General features: G+C 39.0%; 1 protein-coding gene across 1 annotated transcript; it reads right to left on the bottom strand.

Annotated features, from left to right (window-relative positions):
• Positions 1-17,369: 17,369 nt before the first annotated feature.
• Positions 17,370-21,245, bottom strand: LOC147606000 (uncharacterized). The gene is made up of 5 exons (XM_086792410.1): positions 20,706-21,245; positions 19,395-19,653; positions 19,127-19,297; positions 18,880-19,014; positions 17,370-18,406 (listed from the first exon to the last, which is right to left on the bottom strand). Exons 1-5 carry the CDS (start codon positions 21,105-21,107, stop codon positions 17,709-17,711), a joined length of 1,665 nt encoding a protein of 554 aa, XP_086648536.1. The 5' UTR covers positions 21,108-21,245; the 3' UTR covers positions 17,370-17,708.
• Between the last annotated feature and the right edge of the window lie 1,438 nt (positions 21,246-22,683).

Here is a 22,683-nt window from a genome sequence, read left to right as displayed (position 1 = left end):
CTGATACCACCGATATAAAATAAATAGTATAATTCCCAATAACTCAAGAGTTATTTTCGTATAATGGGTAGGATGATTGAGTCTTACTAAACGGGCTTGAGTTCAAATCCACTCAACCCAACCCCCAAACCCCCCCATCTCACACCATAAGTTATACTAATAACTAAATATGCACCTCTCTCATCAACAAAAAAAAGGCATGCAAAATAAAGTAAACGTGTGATTTTGGCTTCCTTCAAAGAAAATGGTCAATTTTAATATTGCAAATGAAGGTTTTGAATTTTTTCAGGCTCAACACTCAAGCACCCCCTCCCTCTTATCACTATGTGCCAATTGTGTGCATGTTGCCAAAGATTGTGAATATAAAATTAAATAATAAAGTTTAAACTCTAACTAAAGCACTATAAGGCTTAGCTAGAGCACTTTAAACTATAGCTAAAGCACTTTAAGGCTTAGTACGGCTTAGAGATCAATGCTACATCATCACGCACTTCGCTAAGCATTGGCATTTGGCTCTAAAGAGCATCATCGTTGTGTAGGTGAAGCACTCGTTATACAGACAGAGAAGCTAACCTCCACCAACTGCCTCATTTAAAGCATGTTGGATATTAGAGATATTGTTGATAAGGGTCCTCCTTTGGTCCTACATCACTAGAACAAAGCTATACATTATGCTGGTGCTGCAGTCATCTCTTATTAAATCAAGTGCACATAGCTTGTCCCCTGGTGCCCTACACAGCCTCCTGTTAAATCAAGTGCATATGTACTCAGATTTTGTCTTACATTGGCATTTTGGAACTTTAGGAAGCTTCAAAAGCTAAAAGAGCCTAGATAGTGGATTTGCTCCAAAACCTCAAACACCATATGCTCAGCGAGTCAGCTGCTCTTCTTTCATCATATGCTCAGCGAGTCAGTTGCTCTTCTTTCATCATGATTCACCAAACAAAATATTTTCACTTCATCAAGCTCGTCATCAATATGATGAAGGTAAGTTTTTAATTTTATTTTCTTTATTTTTCAAAACCTCAAACACCATATGCTCAGCTGCTCTTCTTTCATCATGATTCACCAAACAAAATATTTTCACTTCATCAAGCTCGTCATCAATATGAGGAAGGTAAGTTTTCAATTTTATTTTCTTTATTTTTCATACTTCAACCACACTAACTTGAGTCTTGCAAACCTACTTCTGCAACCTGTCTAGGAAGCCTAGTTGAAAGAAGCTAAAAGATTATTCCCAAAAGAAGGTCACTCATCAGGAAATCAACACCGAGTGGTAAGATGAAGATGGGAAGGCATTAACTATGTAACGAGAGTCTCCATGGCACCAAGGGAGCTTCAACACACCTACATAGTGAAGATACAGGTGTTATGGTCCATTTTAGTCACTCTAAGAAACACATTCATAGGAGCTTAGCGAGATACAACTTTCGTGGGGGGATATTTCCAATGGCCGAGCTTGAGTACACTGCTTCAAAATCTCCACACCTCTATCGGTAGTAGTTTTGGTTGCCATCTCTCATGAGCATTATCACAATGCCACATTAGACTATGGGTCCTCGTCTCTTCTCTCACCTCAAATCACTCATACAAACTCACTAGCATGCAATTAAAGAAGGTAATTAGCAAGAGGATCAAGACTCTATTGCACATTGGAAGAGTATATTACATTATGAGTGAAAGTGACCTATATACAAGGCCATAAGTGTTCACACACAATTAAATTATGGGCTGTCAAGTGCCTAAGGCTCCTAAGTAGCTTATTACTTATACAATACTTAATCTGACAATACATGTGTGAAGTACATTCACAACATGGAATCCATTCATGCTCTTGGAGCAAGATCGCCATAAGTATTTTGTCGTACCATTTATGGGCGCCCATCCAAGTGTAGATTTGGACACTATTGCTTCATAGATTGATCATACATGCTTTTGGCGTCTCCATCTTTGCCATTTGATGTAGAATCATAGTGGTAACTCTTGTTAACCACAAAATGGGTTAACATTTCCTCCTCCTTGATTGTGATCACGTTCTTGTGATTGAGTAGAAGACTTTGTTGTGCGGAAAATTGAGAAGATGTTTTGTTGATGCTTATGATATTAAATAAATGTCCAATGATCATTCTTCCTTTGGAAGGCTGGCTAGTAAATGATGAAGCTAGTCAATGGGGTGGGGATTTCTGCAAGTGATTACATTTTCCCCTTTTTTTCTCTCTTTTTTCCTTTTTTAAATTGGCATTGGCAATCACAAGTAGGTTCACATAAATTATATAAGCTAGCAAGATTCTAAGAACCTGTTGGAAATAGGATAGAAAAGGTGGGGGGTTTAAGGAGCATTGACATAATCATCAGAATGAGAGAGTGAACCTCAGTTCCTCATTTGATAAATTGAAGCGATCCAAAGATAGCTTCTTGGTTGTTACTTTCTCTATTATTACAAGACTTTGTTAAATGATCTTAAAGTGATGTTGAAGTGGATATATCCATGTATTCTGCATCCCATGTGCTTTTTATGTATAAATACATTTTGTGCAAAATGTATAAATACATTTTGTGCTCTTACAAGAAGATATACAATGAAGTTTATTAGAGTGAATCAAGAAAAATTATTAATGTAGCTACTTTTTTAAATGTATAAATACATTTTGTGCTCTTATAAGAAGATATACAATGACAATGTCTTACACTTCTTCACCTTCTCAAGAGAATTTTGGGATGTTATGATGAAGAAATTATTCTTGTAGGGGTTCATTGTTGTTAGCAAGGTTTGAATGGGTGTCACTGAGGATAACCTATTATGCTTGCACCTTTAAGGGAAATCTAGGTGATGGGTCATACCATTGACCAGGATTTAGCACACTATGCCTCCTTAATCCAAAGATGTACCTATGGCAAGATGTCAATGACAAGGCCATTATGCGTACAAACTTGCATGTTTTTTTCCCTCCAGTGTGTGAGTAATTGTGTTTACTCATGGAGCAAGTGCTACAGTATTTAGCTAATTGAAAGAAGAATGGTAAACCAATGGGCTTACCCATTGATATTGGCTAATGATAATATATACTTTTGCATCCACAAGTATTATAGCCATGTAACTTATGAAATTCTCTTTAGTGTGACCTGGAGATGTGAGTGAACTATGGCTAGTAGGGGTCATCTCAAATAGGTTTTTGTAAGAATATTGATTGGTTAGTCATATAAACAAAATTGTTAATGTGCATTGAAGTGATTTCCAAGCTTGTGTAGTGATTTGGAAAGGTTTCCATGGCATAAATATCTTGAGATATTCATGTCTAGACCATTGAGTGGTTTTTTCCTTCTTCATGCATGTGAGTACTACAGATAACTTATATAATGGGTGGAGGTTAGTAAATTATGTAATGTATATGATTAGTATGACATGAATAACCAGGGTGGCATATTCACACATGAATTCTAGGAGAAATTCAAGTCAAATATTTTGATGCAAAATGATGTTGGAGTAGTGCAATAGTGCAAAAGAAGGTGTAGGGCATGTGAAGCATATATTTACTAAGGTTTACTAGATTGGTTTTTCACGGCGTGAATATCTTGAGATTCTCATACTTGAATTTTGTGCAGATGAGAAATCTAGAAATGAGTTTAGGAAGGTGTAATTAAGTAAGCATATGAATTTTCCTTTGAAACAGAAAAGATTCCTTTGGCGTGAAGAGTATTACTCATTTTTCACACCAAATGAACTTTTGAATTTCTTGCTTTTGAGGTGATTTTATGGTTTCCTTTTCTTTTGGAACATTTTTTTGGGGCGTGAAAAAGTTGAGTTATTCATGGCATGAATATTGCTAGTGGTTTTTCATGCTAAATGAACTTTTGAATTCCCTACTTGTGAGGTGATTTTTATGGTTCTCTTGATCATTATGAAGTGCTAAGCCTAATTTGTGGTCCTTTTGGAGCAACTTTTTTGGCATGAAAAACTTGAGATATTCAAGGCATGAAGATTGCCACTAGTTTTTCATGCCAAACGAACATTTGAATTCTCTACTTTTGAATGATTTTATAGTTGACCTGGAAAGGGCTCTTATATTTAGAACACCTTTTTTGGGCATGAAAAACTTGAGTTATTCACTGTGTGAACATTAACACTCGTTTTTTTACACCAAATAAGCTTTTAATTTTTTTGCTTTTGAGTTGCTTTTATGGTTTTCCACATTATTATGAAGTGCTAAGCATGATTTATGATCCTTTTAGAGTAACTTTTTTGGGCATGAAAAACTTGAGATACTCACAGTGTGAGTATCTCAAGTGTGACTATATGAGGAAAGCCACGCGTGACCATAACCTGTTTGTTCATGATTGCTTTTCAAGGGTGCCATGGAATTTTATGTTTATCATCTTTACTCCCCATATTGCTTTGTGTTTTTAGGATTCTTAGTACCCACTCCCTCCTAGGGGTATTGCTCTATGATTTTAGGCTTCTTAGTATCCACTCTCTCCCTTGGATCTCGAGGGATATTTCTGGTGAAGGTGCTCTAGCTTCCTATTTTAGTGTTGTAGGTTTAAGTCTACCACTGCTAAGCTTCGACAAGCCCTTTTGTAGTGGAGACCAAAGTGAGTTAACAAACAATTTGAGTTGTGACATTAAGTGTTGAGATGACTCAACTGTGACACTAGTAAATGTTGATGTTGAAACTTTGACTGGAGCTTTCTGGATTACTTCCACCTTGGCCAGTCTACTGCAATGCCTTCCTGAGATACAATGTGGCCAAGGAGCATACCGCTTTGGATGGAAAAGGCACATTTAACAGGACTCAGGCTCAGTCTGGAAACTTGGCATTTGGCCAAGCACAACTGTAGGTGCATCAGATGTTGGGATGATTTCCCGAAGACATTGAAATCATCGATGAACACTCGCATGAAGCTGGGTAGAAATTCAGCAAAAATCCCCTGAACCATCCGCTAGAATGTGGCGGGAGCATTCTTGAGCCCGAAGGTCATGACAATGGATGCAAAGGCTCCCCATTCAGCTCCCCATTCAGTGATAAAGGCCACCGTCTTCTCCCGATCTTATATGGTGTCACATATTGAGAGGGAGTGTTGAAAGTATAATTTGAGTAGTATTGATTGTGTAATGTTGGAAGAATAAGCACATGGGTAGATGCTATCTCAAAATGGTGACAACTTATTGATAAGGATGCCACATGGCAAAGAGTCTTGGCTAGATGCTGTCTATATTAGAAGACTCTTAGTGTATGGTTGAAAACATATTGTTATACATTTGGTTGAGTGTGCATATTAGTCTCCACACATTTAATCATGGATTACCTATTTTAAGCCTCCCTAACCTAATCTCTCTCATTATGTGCATCACTCTACCAAGCCTATCCCTAGCACCTTAAATTCTCAACAAAAAACATGTGGCTCCTTTGAATGTCTTGATTCCTTTTCTTCCCACTTTGGACCTGCGAAGTGTAGGAATTATAGTGTAATTTTTAGGAGTTTCCCCAAAATGATATGGGTTGGTGAATTCTTAAATATCTCCTAGGCTATTTTAACTTTTTCTATTTCTCTACTATGTTTTGTCCTTCTTCGTGTCCCTGATTCATCTCCTTGGGTGAGCTAGTTCATGTTTCTTCATACTCTAACTCCTTTGCTTCTAAATCATCAAGGATTTCTATGGCTTGCAGGAAATCATTGATGATTCGTGATTATGAGCCTTATGAGTCTTCTATGTTTTATTTCTACTTCTTCTCTTTCTTGTTCTGGTCATTTTGTTGTTTCTCTTATAATGCTTAATTTTCAAGATTTTTGCTTCCTTGGATTTTATGTACATTCTTCTTTTTGTTTTTGCCTTGATTCGTTTCAATTTTTCTCTTAATATTTATTGCTTAATTGTTATGTTTTCCTTTCCCACCTTGGGTTGTGCCATTCTTCTTGGTCTATTTTTACTCTTGGTTGATATTTTCCATGTTTTCCTCCACTGTGGACTTTGTGGGCTTGGAGTTCTAGTTTTGGTTGTGTTGCCCATGGGTACTTTCTAGGCTAATGGGCCTTATCTTTCTTCCTATGCCTATAGTGGTCTTGGTTGGCTTCTATAATCACGTGATCTAACCTTTCTCTTTGATTTACTCCTTTTTGAATTTGGACTTGTCACTTGCTTATCTACTTATCTTTTTTCTCCTTTGAGCTTGATGGGTTTTGCTCTATTGCCAAGAGTTTCTTGGTCAATTATGTAGCTTCTTCTTTTTCTTTAAGTTTCATAGTGTCCCTATCTCTTTAGATTCTTCTACTAGAACAAGTTCTGTAGAACTTGTTACCACATGTAGTTCCATTTCTTGGGCTATGGACTTAAGTTGCTTGGTCTTTCTGACTTTACTACTTCTTTCCTAGTTCTAGTGAGCTCTTCATGCTCTTTTTCTTCAAGTTTCATAGTTTCCATACATGCTCTTTTCTTGGATTTCTAGTCATGTTCACCTTGTCTGATGTTATGCTATTTTATACCACTCCCTTTGTTCCTTTTTGGTCGTGATGCTAGTATATCTAGTTTCTTTCTAGGTTCTTTAGTTTTTTCATGTTTGTGTGTCCTTGGTTTCTCATTTCCTCTCTGAGAACTTCCCTGCCTCGTTACAAAATTAGGTAGTTTGCTTTGACATGACCCTAGTCTTCATAGTAAAATTAGGTAGTTTGCTTTGACTTGACTGTAGTCTTCACAAGGAAAACATTATGTTATGATACTCATGCCCCTCTTTTCTATTAGAGGCCTCTCTATTTCATTTTGCCCTGTCTAGATTGTATGGAAACATCATGCATTCTCTTATCTTGCCTTATACTCCTCAACTGCTCTTGGCAGTTTTGACTATATGTCCCTCTTTTTGTGCATGTTGTGTACACCCTCTCCTCCCTCTTCAAGGTATACTATGTTTTTTACAAGTTTTTTGAGTTGTTCATTTAGTCTCCCCCACTCTCTTTGGACCTTTTTTTATTATGCTTTGGGCAATTCTTTCTTGTTGGGATCTTGTCCCGTAATGCTTCTCATGCTTCAGACTTGCACAACTTCTTTTCCACTCTGGTCTGGCTAGGTAGCTTCTTTTTTTCTATAGTCTTTCTGATATGTTCTTGTGAGGAAACTCTTCTGCTTCTGTGGGCTCTTAACCTGCCAGTTGAAGTGCATGCTCTTCTTATTCTTCAAATGTTTTTTTTACATTTCACACACTCATACTTCTTCAACCTATTCAATAGTTCTAGTAGGACCTTCTTTCTAAGGGATTTGGAGCTTTGATATGTTTCATAACCTCCCTTACATTTCCTCCCCCTTAAGTTGGCCTAGCTCATTCAATATATCCTTGTCTTCTATCTTGGGTTGAAATCTTTGTTGAAATGTGTCCCTCACTTGCATATACTATATTAATTCAAAATGTGGGTACTAAAAATACCACTCATGGTCTCTCCCCCTTATTTGTAGTGATAATGAGAAGAAGGTAGCCTTTTCCTCATCCCTCAAATTATAGAGTTGTGCCTATGATTAAGATGCATGTACATGTACCCTTTGATCAACTTTCAAAGTCCTATATCTTGGTAATTATATCTTCATCTTGGGATTGATTATGTGTTGGGCTTCTTGCGGCTATAGTATTTTGCTTATCTTCCCTGTCCTCATGAATTTTGGTTGTTGCTTCCCATTTTTAATTTTTTTATCGATTTTTATATTCTAATTTATAGCTGGTCTACAAGTTTCTAACATCCTTCTTGGTTTTCGATGCTATCCCAAGTTCTATTGCTATCTTGGTTCCTATTTTGTTTCCTAGACATTATTTTCTCTTTAAGAATTGGTAGTAATTCATGTTTTAATTTCCTTTCTCATGCTATTATTGAGCTGCGAGTTGGGTCAATCTAGCACATAGAGCCTTGATCTATTTCACAATCTCTCTTACATTTCCTCCGCTTGCTTAAGTCATCCTAGCTCATTCAATATATCACTGTCTTCTGCCTTGGGTTGAAATCTTTGTTTCTTGCTTCTAAGATAAATGTTATTGAGAAAAGGGGTTCTATAGATATGGATGATTTTAGGTTGAGGTAGTTTACAGGAACCCTATGAGTACTAGACCTAACAAGTATACTGGATGACTACTAGGGTGTAGAAGATTTCTTGCTTCTAAGACAAATGTTAGTGCTTCTACGTAACTGGCTAGGTTAACTAAAAGCATATTGAGACAGTACTGGAATACAGAATATGACTTTTGACTTTCTATTATCGAAGACCCAAATTAAAAATTGTACTTAATTAAAGAACCAATAAGCATAGATATTGCAGAATGGAAGTTGTAGTGATGTCTATATTTCTGTATCACAACTACCTTTCATGATATTTATGGAATGAGAATTCTTGAGTGATGAAAGATACAACTGATAGTAACAATATACAAAGAGTCAAAAAGTTATAAATGATACAAGTTGTATGCTTATATATGTCATGATTTTTCTTGATGAGAATGAGACCTAGAGTAGCTTGTTATTAACTCATTTTGGGCTTAACTAGATTTGCCACTCTAATTCTACATCAAATAGCAAAGATGGAGACACCAAAAGAATATATGATCAAACTTGAAGTAACAGGTGTCCAAATCTATAACTTGGATGGGCACTTGAAAATGGTATGATGGAATACCTATAGCGATCTCGCTCTAAGCGTGTGTGGGACTACCCTTGGAGAGGTGATTGATTGTAAGTTGCCTTGTAATACCCAAATCTAAATATCTTAAGTGTGTAGAATGGACACTTGCATGACGGTTCCTCTAACGTGCTCACATGTTTGTAAGCTAAGGTGCAAGCAAAAACCAAAAAAGCTAGCAAAAGAAAACTCTACATAAGGGGTAGAGGAGAATGTTTCTCAAAGCAAAAACCAAAAAAGATTCACTGACATAAGAATCTCCATCTAGGTATTTGTGGAATCAAATTCTCAAATTAATCAACCATTCAACCTAAAGTAATTGCATCAAATCTAACATAAATTAAGCTTGAAAAATAACACACAAAATAATATATCAAAATACTTAGCTTGAAGTAATTGCATCAATCATTCAACCTGAAGTAATTGCATCAACCTGAAAGAAAGCTACATCTAGATACAACTAGATTAACCTAGCTTATGAGATTAGGCTATGATTAGAGAAAGGTGAATGGTAATTTTCATTAGAAAAGTGATTAGTGCCCAAATTAGGCTTATGTTGACTTATATTTTAGACCACCCTTTCACATTATACTTTAATGTGTCTATAGGCATGGTCCGTTTCCATACTCCAAATATCTTGGCCTTGGGTCCAAATTACATGAGACCTTTGAAGCTTTGTTACAAACCATCCCCCACCCACATCCTCAAAACCATTAATGTACATAAATATAATCCACATGGATGGAATAAACCATTAAGGACTTATGTCAACATCTTGCTTACACAAATATAATCCACATCTTGCTTACACAAATATAATCCACATGGATGGAATATGCCATTAAGGACTTATGCCAACATCTTTCTCTCTTCTCATGCCATATATAAGATTCCAAAAACGCGTGTATGGTTGAAAACTATCCCCAAAGCTTTCAAAATAAGCCATAACATCTACCCCATAATGGTTAAAAAGCCTTGTGTAACTTCCAAGCACTATGCATCCAAAACCCAAGGGTATAGGGCTGTCCACAGTGAACTTCTAAGAAAAACCAAGTTAGGCCTCATTGGACCCCTCAAATACATCCAATAGTCCTTCGAACCCTTTTCAATGTAGAGGGGGGCTAATAAGAAGCTTCTTCCGTATAGGTAATCCTTGCCATTTGATCAAGTATTCCACCAAAGTTTGGTTGCAAAGAATCCTTTCTCTTGTGCCCAAAATCAATTCCGACACATACTCAATCCTAGGTTCATCTCCATCAGTTCATCAATTCCGACACATACTCAATCCTAGGTTCATCTCCATCAGTTCATCTTCTTTCACCCTTTTGGATTTCTTGAGGTCCTTGTCAAAAGCCTTCTCTATCGCAAATGATCTACTACTGCTGCAGACTCGGGGTACTGTTGTCATCGGCTAAGGATTCAAAAAAATATTTGACCTCGTCTCAGGAAATTGCCCTTCGCTCAGCAGATCAGGCTGATTCCTGGCGACTTCACTTTTGTCCTGACAATCTGGTATGTATCTGTCCATTATCCAGACTACATAAACCTCGAAGAGGTTGATCAGGTTGGCATTCTATTGTATCTGTCCATTATCCGGACTACATAAACCTCGAAGAGGTTGATCAAGTTGGCGACTTCACTTTTGTCCTGACAATCTGGTATGTATCTGTCCATTATCCGGACTACATAAACCTCGAAGAGGTTGATCAGGTTGGCATTCTATTGGAGATACTCTTCCTCATCAAGGTCTAATCCTTCTAGCATATTGACTCCCTCGACGACTTTCGACTGGGACAGATTCTTCACCTTCCACTGCGACTAGCAAAAGAATATTTGGACTTTCTTCTTTCCTCGGCGACGACTAGCGAATGAATATTTGGACTTTCTTCTTTCCTCGGCAGATAGTTATCCTATCCGTATCCCAATCTTTCTTGATCCTTGTGTGCCGAAGCCACGGCCTACCTAGTAGCATCGAGTAGGCACCTTTGATATCCTTCATTCGGAGCACCACTACTATGATTTGGAAACTGAATCTAGCAACTTCCACGTGAGCTCGCGGATTAATCCGAGTGGCTGCACTCACCACTGTTTGCCATTTTGACAGCAAATGGAGCGGGTTCCCACCTACTCAAACCAAGCATTCCGCATGTCTTATACGCCGACAGTATGTTGACTCTTGATCCTCCATCCAGTATAACTTTTGCTATATCCACTCCGGCCAACTCCGGCCAACGTGACCTGGATCATTGGGATGGCTCCATCATAAACTGGGGCTTCCCTCGAAGGTGCCATCTTTTCTTCCTGAGGCATCAAGTAGCACAATAGCTACTCCCTGAAGTTCGGAACCAGCGTGAGAAGCTGTTCAACCGACTTGCCATTCTTCAATTCTTAATGGATACAAAGCTAGGCAAAACGTACCATGATACATTTTTTAGAAATGAAACAAGAAATTAAAGAAGACACATGATTTAATTATATTATAAATGAACATCAAACTACACACTCACCATTTGGCCTATGCTTAGGGATCTTGATGGAAGATCCGCACACAGATCTCTTTATGTATATATGCACATGGAGTGATCTTAATACACCGATATCTTTGTGTATATATGCATGTTGAATAAGTACCTATGCTCCACTAGTATGCCATCTAATTGCTATGATTAAACACAACCTACAACATAATCAACAACAATGCATTAGAAACCAACATATAATGAACAAAAGCATCTACAAACATTATAATTTCAACATAATAACATTATGTTGAATTTCATTACCTACTGCTACCGACTCTAAACTAATGAAATGCTTTGACTCAACACAACCTATAACATAATCCACAAAATTCATTAAAACCCATAGCATGTAACATAAAAATTATGATTATAGAAGGGCATTAAGAACTAAGCATTTGTAAGCATTAAAACAACTCGCATTTAAAACTCATGGATGCCATGATAACTCAGTAAAAGAACTGATTAGGATTATATTTAAACAAGATAAAAAATCTATAAGAAGATCAAGATAGTAGAGAGAAAGCTATCTCTAAAATTTTCCCATTGATAGCAGAGAGAATCTTAGCACTCTCATTGACTAGCCCATTCTTTTTTTAGTAATTAGTTTGAGGGACCTTTTTTTATTCTAAGTTTTTCCTATTGCCCAACCCTAGAGCTTGTTTGGTCTAGTTTTTAGAGTTTTCGAAGTTTTTTAGACTTAATGAGAGGTGATTAAAAATCTTAATAGTTGTTATATAAGTAATTAAGAGTTTTTTTTAATGTCTTACATGCTTCTAAGCACAATGCATGTAAAAATATGAAAAAATATAAAATCCATGAATAAAAATTAATTATTGATGCTTATGTTTTATGAGTGGATCCCACTCTCAATCACAACTGCTAAGCTGTTCATTGGCTCAATGTAGTAAAAGAACAAAGACTTTTGAGCTTCAAAATCATGCAAATTACCAAGAATCTAGGATTTTACCCTTCCAAGAGATGAAACTAGAATGCTCTAGTACAAATAAGCTTCAAAACAAAATAAAAAACAATAAAACTAACACATCCAAGGCTTCAAAATTGTATGTTTTTTCAGAGTGTGACCTTCTAATCAACACCGGATAATGTTGGGTAGTATCACTTCCTATATAGCTGTGTAGTACAGATGGTAGAACAATCGGGTTCCATGATGGGGACCCAAGTTCGATGCCTAGGGACAACAAGACGGATGGCTTGCTTGTTGAGCAAATGGTATATATCCACCTTCCCAACAAGACCTCATTGAAGGAGTACAATAATGGGCTCAATGACTATGACAGCCTTATATTTTGAGCCTCTGCTCAGAGCTAACTCTAAGCTAGCGGCGCACTCCACTTCCTATAGCCGTTTCTATATCTTCCCTACGGAGTACAATTTCCACATGAGTGTATCCATGAGTTTAGTAGTCTATATCTTCCCTGACATGGACAAGGGGTACGATGTGGAGCGTTTCAAGCAAGGAAACACATTACGCTCCAAAACCCTACAAGCAAGATTCTTTCGTCCAGTTCTAGCCTGCCAACCATACCATGCCATGTGGAAGGTTACCTTGTTTTAGAGCCAACGATTTCATGCTAGGTGACTAAATGGATTGCCTTCTTCGGGGGATAGTTTGCCTCCAAGTTCCACAAACGCCCTTATTAGCCTAGACAAGCAAGTGTCTTAAAGAAATGATAAACACAGTTATACAACTCTAAAGCTATTTGCCATGGGAAATGATTTAATGTAATTGCCATCTGGTGGTATATGATAGCGTTTTTTTTAATAAAAAATTTATTTTTTTTACAACCAAGATATATTGGTTACTATCCGACGAAGTACAAAGACGTCTTTTAGTTTTCAAATTGCTATGCAAAGTATTACAAATTTCTGTGCAAAGTTTAAATCTGTACATTCTTTTTGGAAAAATATGAAGAGTACAATGCAGAGTTGCATAGAACTGTTGTACCAATTACAGATTTCAAGATTTTATGTGCAATTGAAACTGATTTCCAAGATTTGGTGCAAATTTTCAAGAGGAGCAAAAACTCAAAGTCCTTCGAAATACGGAGTATGAATGGTGCAATGAGTTTGCCTAAACCCTAATTTTCTTCTAGAGTGGAATTTGTTAAAAACTTGCGCAAGACTTCAAAGTTTGGAGAAAAATATTTCAAAATCTAGTACAAAAATTGTTCTATTTTGAGTCTACACTAGAAAAGAGTATATCTTGTGACATTTTATGCAAAAATTTGGCAAAGAAAGTGTTAAAAATTTGCAAAAGAGAAGACAGTTTGCAAGCAGCTTAATGAATGCAAGGAAACTCATGCCAGTTTGATGCAAAATGACACATACATGACACAATGATGGAATGTAAGATAAAATTCATGTGCAGACAAGGTTTATGCATTTTGGGGTTGAGAAGATTGTTCAACTGTTTGATTTTTTTCTTCATAAGCCCCATTAGGAGTCGAACCTAGTCCTCTGGCCATAGCCACTGTGCTCCATACGCCAAAGTACTTTGTGATTGTGTTGGCTATTGGGAAAGACTACCAACCCACTGATTGGTTGGCAGCCATCAGGAATTGTTTACATGCCTTGAGCCATGAGGAGGTTGTTCATGTGCCGGGGATAGATTTGGTGCATTTGGGGGGTGTTTGTCACACACATTTCACACTTTGGGTTTTGTGGAGCATGTTCACACGCGCTTCACACATTGGGTGATTTAGTGTTGATTTGAGCACCTTGGGGGTTGTTGACGTGCATTGGAGCATAGTGGATTTTGTTCACACGCATTGGACTTTATTATTGATTGTTCACGTGTGAGAGGCACTTTGGGCTTATTCATACACTTTGGGTTTGTTCACATGCTTTTACGCATTGTGAGACTTGTTCACACATGAGTACATTTGTGTGAGGTGCTCACATGCTTCAAGCTTACATTGGGGATTATTCAAGTGCATTGTGTGAGATTTTGGTACATTGTTCGCATATGCCTCATACTTTGGGTATTTTGGATATTTGTATGGCGTTGAGGTGCAGCATTGTGTATATTTGCCATGCAGGAGAGCTATATGCATATCATGATTATCATATATTTAGCTCGGATGAGCAGGCATCATTATCATGTTATTCTGATGAGCACACGGTTATGTGCATGTGTGCATCTCTCCATTCCTTCGTATGGGATTAGACGAGGAGCTATGTGGCCTCCTTGGATTTCATTGATCGATTTGGAACCCTTTACACATACCAGCACTTCTAGGAGGAATGGTATGCATGCAAGTATGGGTTTGATCCATATCATTCCGACAAGGATGATGATGATGTTCATGTTACGACTACAGATGATTATATGGGTGATGATGATTGTAGTGATCGTTCATGGGATACATTTTATGAGTTATGGCATAACAAAATTGGATTCTTAGAGGACGTGTATCGAGCATGTTTTTACACATTGTGAGACTTGTTCATAAATGAGTACATTTGTGTGAGGTATTCGCACGCTTCGAGCTTACATTGGGGATTATTCACGTGTATTGTGTGAGATTTTGGTACATTCTTCACATACGCCTCTTACTTTGGGTATTTTGGATATTTGTATGGCACCGAGGTGTAGTATTGTGTATGTATGCCATGCAAGAGAGCTATATGCATATCATGATTATCATATGTTTAGCTTAGATGAGCAGAGAACATTATCATGTTATTTTGATGAGCACACGGCTATGTACATCTCTCCATTCCTTTGTATGGGATCATACAAGAGCTATGTGGCATACTTGGATTTCATTGATCGATTTGGGACCCTTTGCACATACCAACACATGTGGGAGGAACGGTATGCATGCAAGTATGGGTTTGATCCATATCATTTCACCGAGGATGATGATGATGTTCATGCTACGACGACTACAGATGATTTTATGGGTGATGATGATTGTAGTGATCATTCATGGGATACATTTTGTCAGTTATGACATGGCAGGATTGGATCCTTGGAGTCCGGACGTGTATCGAGCATGCTTCCACTTTCGTTGCTATCACAGTGGTGTTCGCATGGGCCTTGATAGCTTCTACAACTCACCCACGACATCGACTAGCCATCATCTCATTGATTCTCATTTACTTAGACCGACTCATTCATTGTATTATGATGGGGATGATGATGTATTGTATGATGATATTGATGTGTCGCACGCACATACACATGATGATAGTGATACATGTGCACATGATGCCACTAGCACATATGCACATGATGATGATGTATGCGATAGTGATAGCGAGAGTGATGTGTGTGAGTTAGATCATGTGGGCATGATCTCGAGGGCAGAGATGGTAGCAAGTATAAGGAGCATCGATACTTCTTTGCCTATCATCTTTCCCACGGATTATGAGGATATTCTAGTTGATCGTGGTGACATTTTAGAGAATCCTGTGCATTTGATTAGTGATGTATCCATTAGCGCATTTGGTATGGGTGCATCCATTAGCACACTTGAGGATAGTGATACTTTACATACAAGTCACAGAGACACACACCTATGAGCATAGGCCTAAGTAGTGTTAGATGCATTAGGCTATTCTTTTAGGATTTCTATTTGTGGAGATATCACTGATACGACCACTACTTTTGGTATTCAGAGCATTCTTGGCAGTGTTCATGTATTTGAGCAGTCAGGGATAGTGCATGAGAGTGATGATTTTTCTCAGATTAGACCTCGTAGGAGAGGTAGGATTGTGCATATGGATCTAGATAGCTTTGTATTTGATTTGGGTATTTTCCTAGATCCAGTGATTAGAGAGATTGATCTATCTTTGGATATAGGTTATTAATGGATTCCATTTATGGATACAGACCATGATCATGATGGTGATTTTAGAGATTGTGAGGATGACATGGTCAATGATTTGATGGTTGATGATCATATCCATAGTAGATCATATGGCATAGATCTTGACAGATTTACATTTGATCTAGACGTCTCCTTAGATCCTATACTATTAGAGACATATGGAGGGGACAGTTTGTAATGAAGTAGATTTGGTTGCGCATGCGTATGGGGAATGGGACCTAGGCACTTGGGCTTAAGGTTATTTACATTTGTAATTTTTTTTAAAGGGAAGAGGGGAGTTGGGCTATATTAGGCATAGGGCTCATAGGCATTGTTTCTTTTTTATCATATTCACTCTATAGACATCTATGTCTTCTTGGTACTCATGCCCAAGCTTTCATGGTGAACTTCCATATGAGATCTAGGATGGTGACCTACACCCTTGGTAAAGAATTTTTTGGACTACAGCTAGAGAATTTTGCGAGAATTGATGAACTATGCCTTTAACGCAACAAGCAAGCTTTCACCTTCACAGACTTGGAAATTGGTTGCCTTCTCCCACAACTTGTTGACTATGCATGCCATAATATTAATCTCTAGTTTCTTGAAAGCCTCTAATTGCTTTCTCGTAGCTTGTTATGACATTACAATAATCACTTCTCTACTTGTTTCTGAAAAACATCCAATTAGTAGCCAACTTCTTAGCCTATAATCAAAATAAGCAATTGTACTTGGTGTAACACCTGCCATGTAGACCCTTCTCCCAATTTTGCTCTCACTCATGCGAGGTGAAGAGGAAATAGTAATGGTCGTAAGAACCCGAGACAAATCTAGGAGAAGACTTTGTTTAGGAGACGTCTGCAGGACACACACCCAACTAATTTTGTCTCTCTCACAAGGCGATTAATGGCTGTAAGAACCTTTGAGACCAATCTAGGAGAAGACTATTGGTTTTGGAGGCCCCTGCAACACACACAACACATAGATAATGTAGAGATGAGAGAGATCACAATACAAAATGACACTGCAATGCAAAGTGGTTTCTTTGCATTGCATTAATTCTCACTTTTTAAAGGTTTTTAACATCTTTAAGATTATATCACGATCAACTAATTAATTGATTTTCATTTTCCATAAACTTTGGGATGCTATCTAACATCGCATTCATAGAGCTTTACAAGATGAAGCTTGAGCATGCTATCATCACATTGATAGATCACTACGTTCTTGAAGCTAAGAAACAAGGTAGTTTAATCTGATTCCAAAGTATATTGATGGCTTGATTTGGTGCAAAGCAGGAGTTATTACCTGTTTCAGTTTAAGCTTAAGGGTTGAGAATTCTAGGTAAGAGTGATGTATATGCTGGAAAAGGAAAAGAAACAAAAAGTTACAGTACGATACGATTAAGCCAGACCTTCCCGCACTGAACAGAGAAAGGACGAAAGCTTGGACTGGCCAGTCATCAATGGCCATTGCTGTTGGCTCTACTTTTGGACAAGAATAATACATGGTCGAAATGGGGCATGACTATCCTTCAACAAACGTGGAAAAGAAAGGGCATGGAGTAACGTTGTGCAGCAAGATATGAACGTTACATGCCTCTGTCAGCGCGTATGTACACAAGGTCTTGTAACTGTCAACAGCACCCTTCTTTGGGTAAGGCAAAATCCAAAAGGGAAAGACATACAAAGAACAAGAGTTTTTTTAGTTCTCAATAAACTGTGCGCGAATCCAAGCTCCGAAGCTTCTCTTCTCTAGCTTGGCACAGTTATCAGCTTCAGTGGCTCTGCTATCCGTATTTGTTCCTTCACTGCACCTTTCAGTAGCATTATAGGAGACCTGCTCCATAGATTCGAATTGTAACCTTCGAGCAGAGACCGATCTGTTGCCATGTCCAAGATTTGGATCCTCGAGCTGCATTTTGGATGCTGAGACTGTGCAAGGGGGCAAGGAAGATGGCGTAGGTGGGGCTCTCTTAGGAAACCCTGTGATAGAAGGAGAAATTTGTCGCCCTAGAGGTGATGAGCCTGTAGATAGACAAGAGCGTGCCATTCTGCCAGGACTTTTCAGAAACTCGCCATTTGCAAAGCTTCCAGATGATGAGAAATTCCTAGCTGTGTGCTTGTTGACACACTCTGCAGATGACTTGAGGTTTCCCACAGTGGTGGCAGCAGGGCTGCTTCTTGGTGTGATGTCGATGTGCTTTGGCTCCTTGACGGGGGTGTGCATTGAGAGATTACGCTCAACCAGAGGCTGCAGAGACCGCTTGATTTTCCTCTTCACATGGAAGATTGTGTCGGTCATGAGTACAGGGATGGTGAGGGTACCCACGACCATACCCTTCATTGTCCTCACCAGCTTGAGTTTTCTGGCCAGTGGCTTTTCAGTGTCCAAAGAAAGCTCTGCAATCAAGTTAACAAAGCAGAACAGTTAGGTTCAGACTCACAGATCAAAAGCTACCACAGAAAAATGCTGTCTACTCTTACCTCCATGGCAACAAGTGAAAGCAATATTGGCAAGGTTTAGAGGAATACTTATGAAACTCCACATCTAAAACCAAAAAACGCAAGTATGCTGGAAGGTTTAAGTTGGAATGCATACATGAGGGGGAAAATGTTAGCATGGTTTAGGGAAATGCTCACTTGCTCAGAAAATGCTAGTGAAATCTACATTCATACACAACAACAATTAAGGTCGGCAAAGATAGAAGGAATGCTCAGAAAATGCTATGAAAATCCACAATCGTGCATTTGAAATAGGCTTTAGAAAGAGCCATTGCTCACAATTGAAAACAGAAAAGGACTTTGACGAGATATTAGAGGGACTCCAGAGCTACATAGTTACAAGAAGAAAAGGAAAAACAGAGATAGCTTGCCTGATTGCTCTTGCAGATCAATTGCTGCTGTTCTCAAAGCAGCCTTTGAGGAGTTCTTGAAGATGTTCACTTGCAAGGTGCAGTCAGGGTAGATGAAATAATCCGACAGTGTCTTCTTCTCATCCAATGCTTTGCCTGAGACACACAGACAAAATTATGGCCTTCTCTGTAAACCAGTTTTAGAGACCATAACCTAGGTTTTTTACAGACTGGATTAAGGCACAAAAGGCCATGGACCATGGATTACCAGAAAACAAGACCCTCTGCTGCCATTGAGCGTAGCCTGTTCGAGATTCAACCACTTGCATCACCGAACGGATTGAGTCCCTCCCTTGCACGACAAGCATGAATTCATTCTCACCACTGATGCTCACTCGCACTGCCATATGACGATGGGCCTGCTCTGCATTTGTGTCCCCTGTAACCATCCACCTCAATTATCGCAAAGCCCTGCCCCTTGATCTGCTGACTCAAGAGAATTTATGTAAATTTGAGTGCAGAGTTCAAAATCGCACCTGATTTGCAGAGATCTAGTATGCTGTCTTCATAGATTGTGTGCAAACCATCAAAATCCTCTACGTAGAACTCATCATGCATTACTCTCCCCACTGATGACAAGAGCTGCTGGGACACAGGTATACCAGACATGGCCTCAAGAGTTTTTTTGATATGTGACACTGATGAGCGAGGGCTTATTTCTAGAAGAGGCAAAATGCCGTTCTTCATCTCCACAAAAATGCGGCCTCCCTGTTCAGATAGTTTCTGGGGAAGCCGCTGCCAAAAAAACCACACAAAAACACAGTTTAAAGTCTGAGTTTATTTTATACATATGCCTCAAGATAAAGCTAAGGCAGTAATGGAAGATGAAAGAAAGCTATGATAGAAAACAACAATCAAGGTCAGGTGCACTAATGAAGAAGTTAAAATATCAGAAGCTGGAGAGTTGCAACCCTGAATTTCTAGTGCTTGAAATCTAATTTCAGTTCACAAAGGCATGTTAAGAGGCAGAAATTGTAATTAGCATTAACAAGTTCACAACGGTATGTTAAGAGGCAGAAATTGTAATTAGCACCAACAAGTCGACAGTACGGCACAATCATTGCTTTGCAGACATTTGATGTCTCCATTTGAAAGAGAGCAAAAATCATCAGAGGAAAGCCTCATGGCTGAATCTTGATTTGGCAGGCCTCCATTACATCAGAAACGAGAGGAAGTTTGCGCACAGATTTTGAAAGAAGGAGAAAAGGCATAGAAGAGGCTTGACAAAACTTTACAAATTGAGCTCAGTTATGGTTCCCCGGGGCCTGAGAAAGATTTTGGGTGTCCAAATCCTCAGATGGAGCGTGTGAGAGCTTCAGAGTGTCTAGCTCAAAGTTCGCAGGCCTTTTGGAAGGAGAAAGGGCATCAGGAAAAGTTTGACAATTCGAGCTCCTCTATGGTTTTGCATGTCCTGAGAAAGCTTCAGAGAGTGTCCAAAAAACCTACGATGGAGCTTGTGAAAGCTCTAGAGCGTAGAGAATGGATCTTGCGGGCGCTTCAGAGAGTCCATACATGGAGTTCGCGAATGACTTTTGGACGAAGGGGACAAAGCATGAAGAAAAACTTCACAGATTGAGTTCATCTGAGGTTTCACAAGTCAGAGAGTCCATATCTGGTGTTTGCACAGGGATTTTGAAAGGAGGAGGAAGAAAATCAAGGAAAACTTCGCGGTTTGAGCTCAATTAGGGTTTAGGAAGACCTCAGAGTTTCCAGAGTGAAGTTTTGAGAGAGAGAGAGAGAGAGAAGAGAGAGAGAGAGAGAGAGAGAGAGAGAATCAGAGTCGATACCTTGAGATGGAGCTTGCATTCGTCGATAATGTGGCGTTGATCGAGGCGGTCCTCGTCGCAGAGCTCAGCACGCTGTCCTCTCTCCCGCCCAAAGAAGGTGAAGTTCTCTTCGTCGACGTGGAGGTCGGAGCTCTCGGCATCAACGTGGCAGCAGTAGCGGCTGTAGATGTCCTCCACGCTCTCCTGCTCACCCAAAACAGAGAAGAGCGGCGCAGAAATGCTCTGCCAATCGTCGGCTATGGCAAGATTCTCCCTGATGAACTTCTTCAGAGCGGATTTCACAGAACCATGAGGGTTCACATTCGGGATCAAAAGGATTCTGTGCTGGTTGGCTGTGTGCGTTGTGTTGGAGACGCAAGCTGTGGGGAGATGCTCTATTTCCACCGCTACTGTGAACGCCATGAGAAGGAGCAGAAGGAATCGAAAGCTTCTTCGTGTTGGATCGCAATCTGCATACGGGATCTTGCGAGAGAGACGATGGATCGCGAGAAAGATTTTCTAGGGTTTTCGCACAGAGCAAAGGAGGCACTCTTCGAAGCTGCAACGGCTCCTTTCTTCCCCCCAAAATCTACACCGTCGGACCAGAGTGGTTTCACACGATGGCCCGCCTTCCGCCGCCCATCAAAAAGGATGGTGTGCAATGGTTCGTTGCCTCTGTTGCCTTCATAACTAGTTTTTGCAAATCAACTCCTCTTTCCTTCCACTAATAATGATATTAATACATAAAAAGACAATGACTTGGTGTAAAATGACAATACCTTGGTGGCACTTTCAAAAGGACAATAGTAATAATACAAAGAAAAACGACCAAAACTCCAAGTAGGTTAAAGACATCATCCACAACAAAGCATATGCAATATTAAATGTGACATCAAGAAAATATTAAAATGTGAATATATATTTAAACAAAATCATGGTGGCTGAGATATTTAACAAAACCAGCTTATGTTGACCCAGGCTTCCACTAGCTCCACTCTTTTCTACCCTATCAAAAGGCCATCAATGTTTGCTAACACTCTAATTTTGAAGCACCAAGATTCCATACAACCTAGTATAAGGAGTGTGCTTGAGTAAATATCAAACACAAGACCCAAAGAAGTAAATATCTAAATAAAGTCAACAATCTTAAGAAGTAGGTTCCACACTTCTTAAATGTTAGCCCTTTGAGGGAGGTAGTAAAAAAGAATGTATCCACACCCCATGATAAACACTTCTTAAATGTTAGCCCTTTGAGGGAAGTACCAAAAAAGAATGTAATGATAAGCAACAAAGGAACTTTAAACTCTAAAGGGGCCATGTGTCTAGGATCCCCATAAAAAATGTGCACAAGGATACCTCAAAACCCTATCATTTAATCCTACCTTTATACTCATCCTTGAGACCTTTCTCTTGCACACATGGGACAACTTTCCAAGCTACAACCATGTGTCACCTAAAGGGAAGGGTTGATTACCTTTAGCAAAAAGAATGTATCCACACCCCATGATAAACAACAAAGGAACTCTAAAACTCTAAAGGGGCCATGTGTCAAGGATCCCACACCCGGCCCCCTAGCCACCCTAGGGTTGAGGCTCCCCATAAAAAACGTGCACAGGGATACCTCGAAGCCCTATCATTTAATCTTGCCTTTATATCCATCCTTGATACCTTCTCTTACACACATGGGACAACTTTCCACGCTACGACTTTAACACCCCCCTTAATTGAAATCTCCTAACAATGTCGTTACAACACTAGCCCTACACCAACAATCAAGGACTCTTTACAAGCAGGTGCACCGAATCAACTCCATCAATAGAAGTCCATCACAATAGAAGCCACCAAAACTTACCATAGCAGAGGGAAATAACATAATAATAAGCCTAATGCATGAGTTAATCCATACTTATTGAAGGCTTGATCCTCATTAGTATTGATCCAAAATCACCTATTTATGCTCTACTAATACCACTAATCATGATTAGAACAAGACATAAGC

The sequence above is a fragment of the Cibotium barometz genome, chromosome 58 (assembly GCF_041138505.1).
Source record: "Cibotium barometz isolate CiBa-2024 chromosome 58, ASM4113850v1, whole genome shotgun sequence".
In the NCBI taxonomy this organism is placed as follows: Eukaryota; Viridiplantae; Streptophyta; class Polypodiopsida; order Cyatheales; family Cibotiaceae; genus Cibotium; species Cibotium barometz.
The sequence above is the reverse complement of the archived record's forward strand: the minus strand, read 5'-3'. Positions and strand labels throughout refer to the sequence as shown.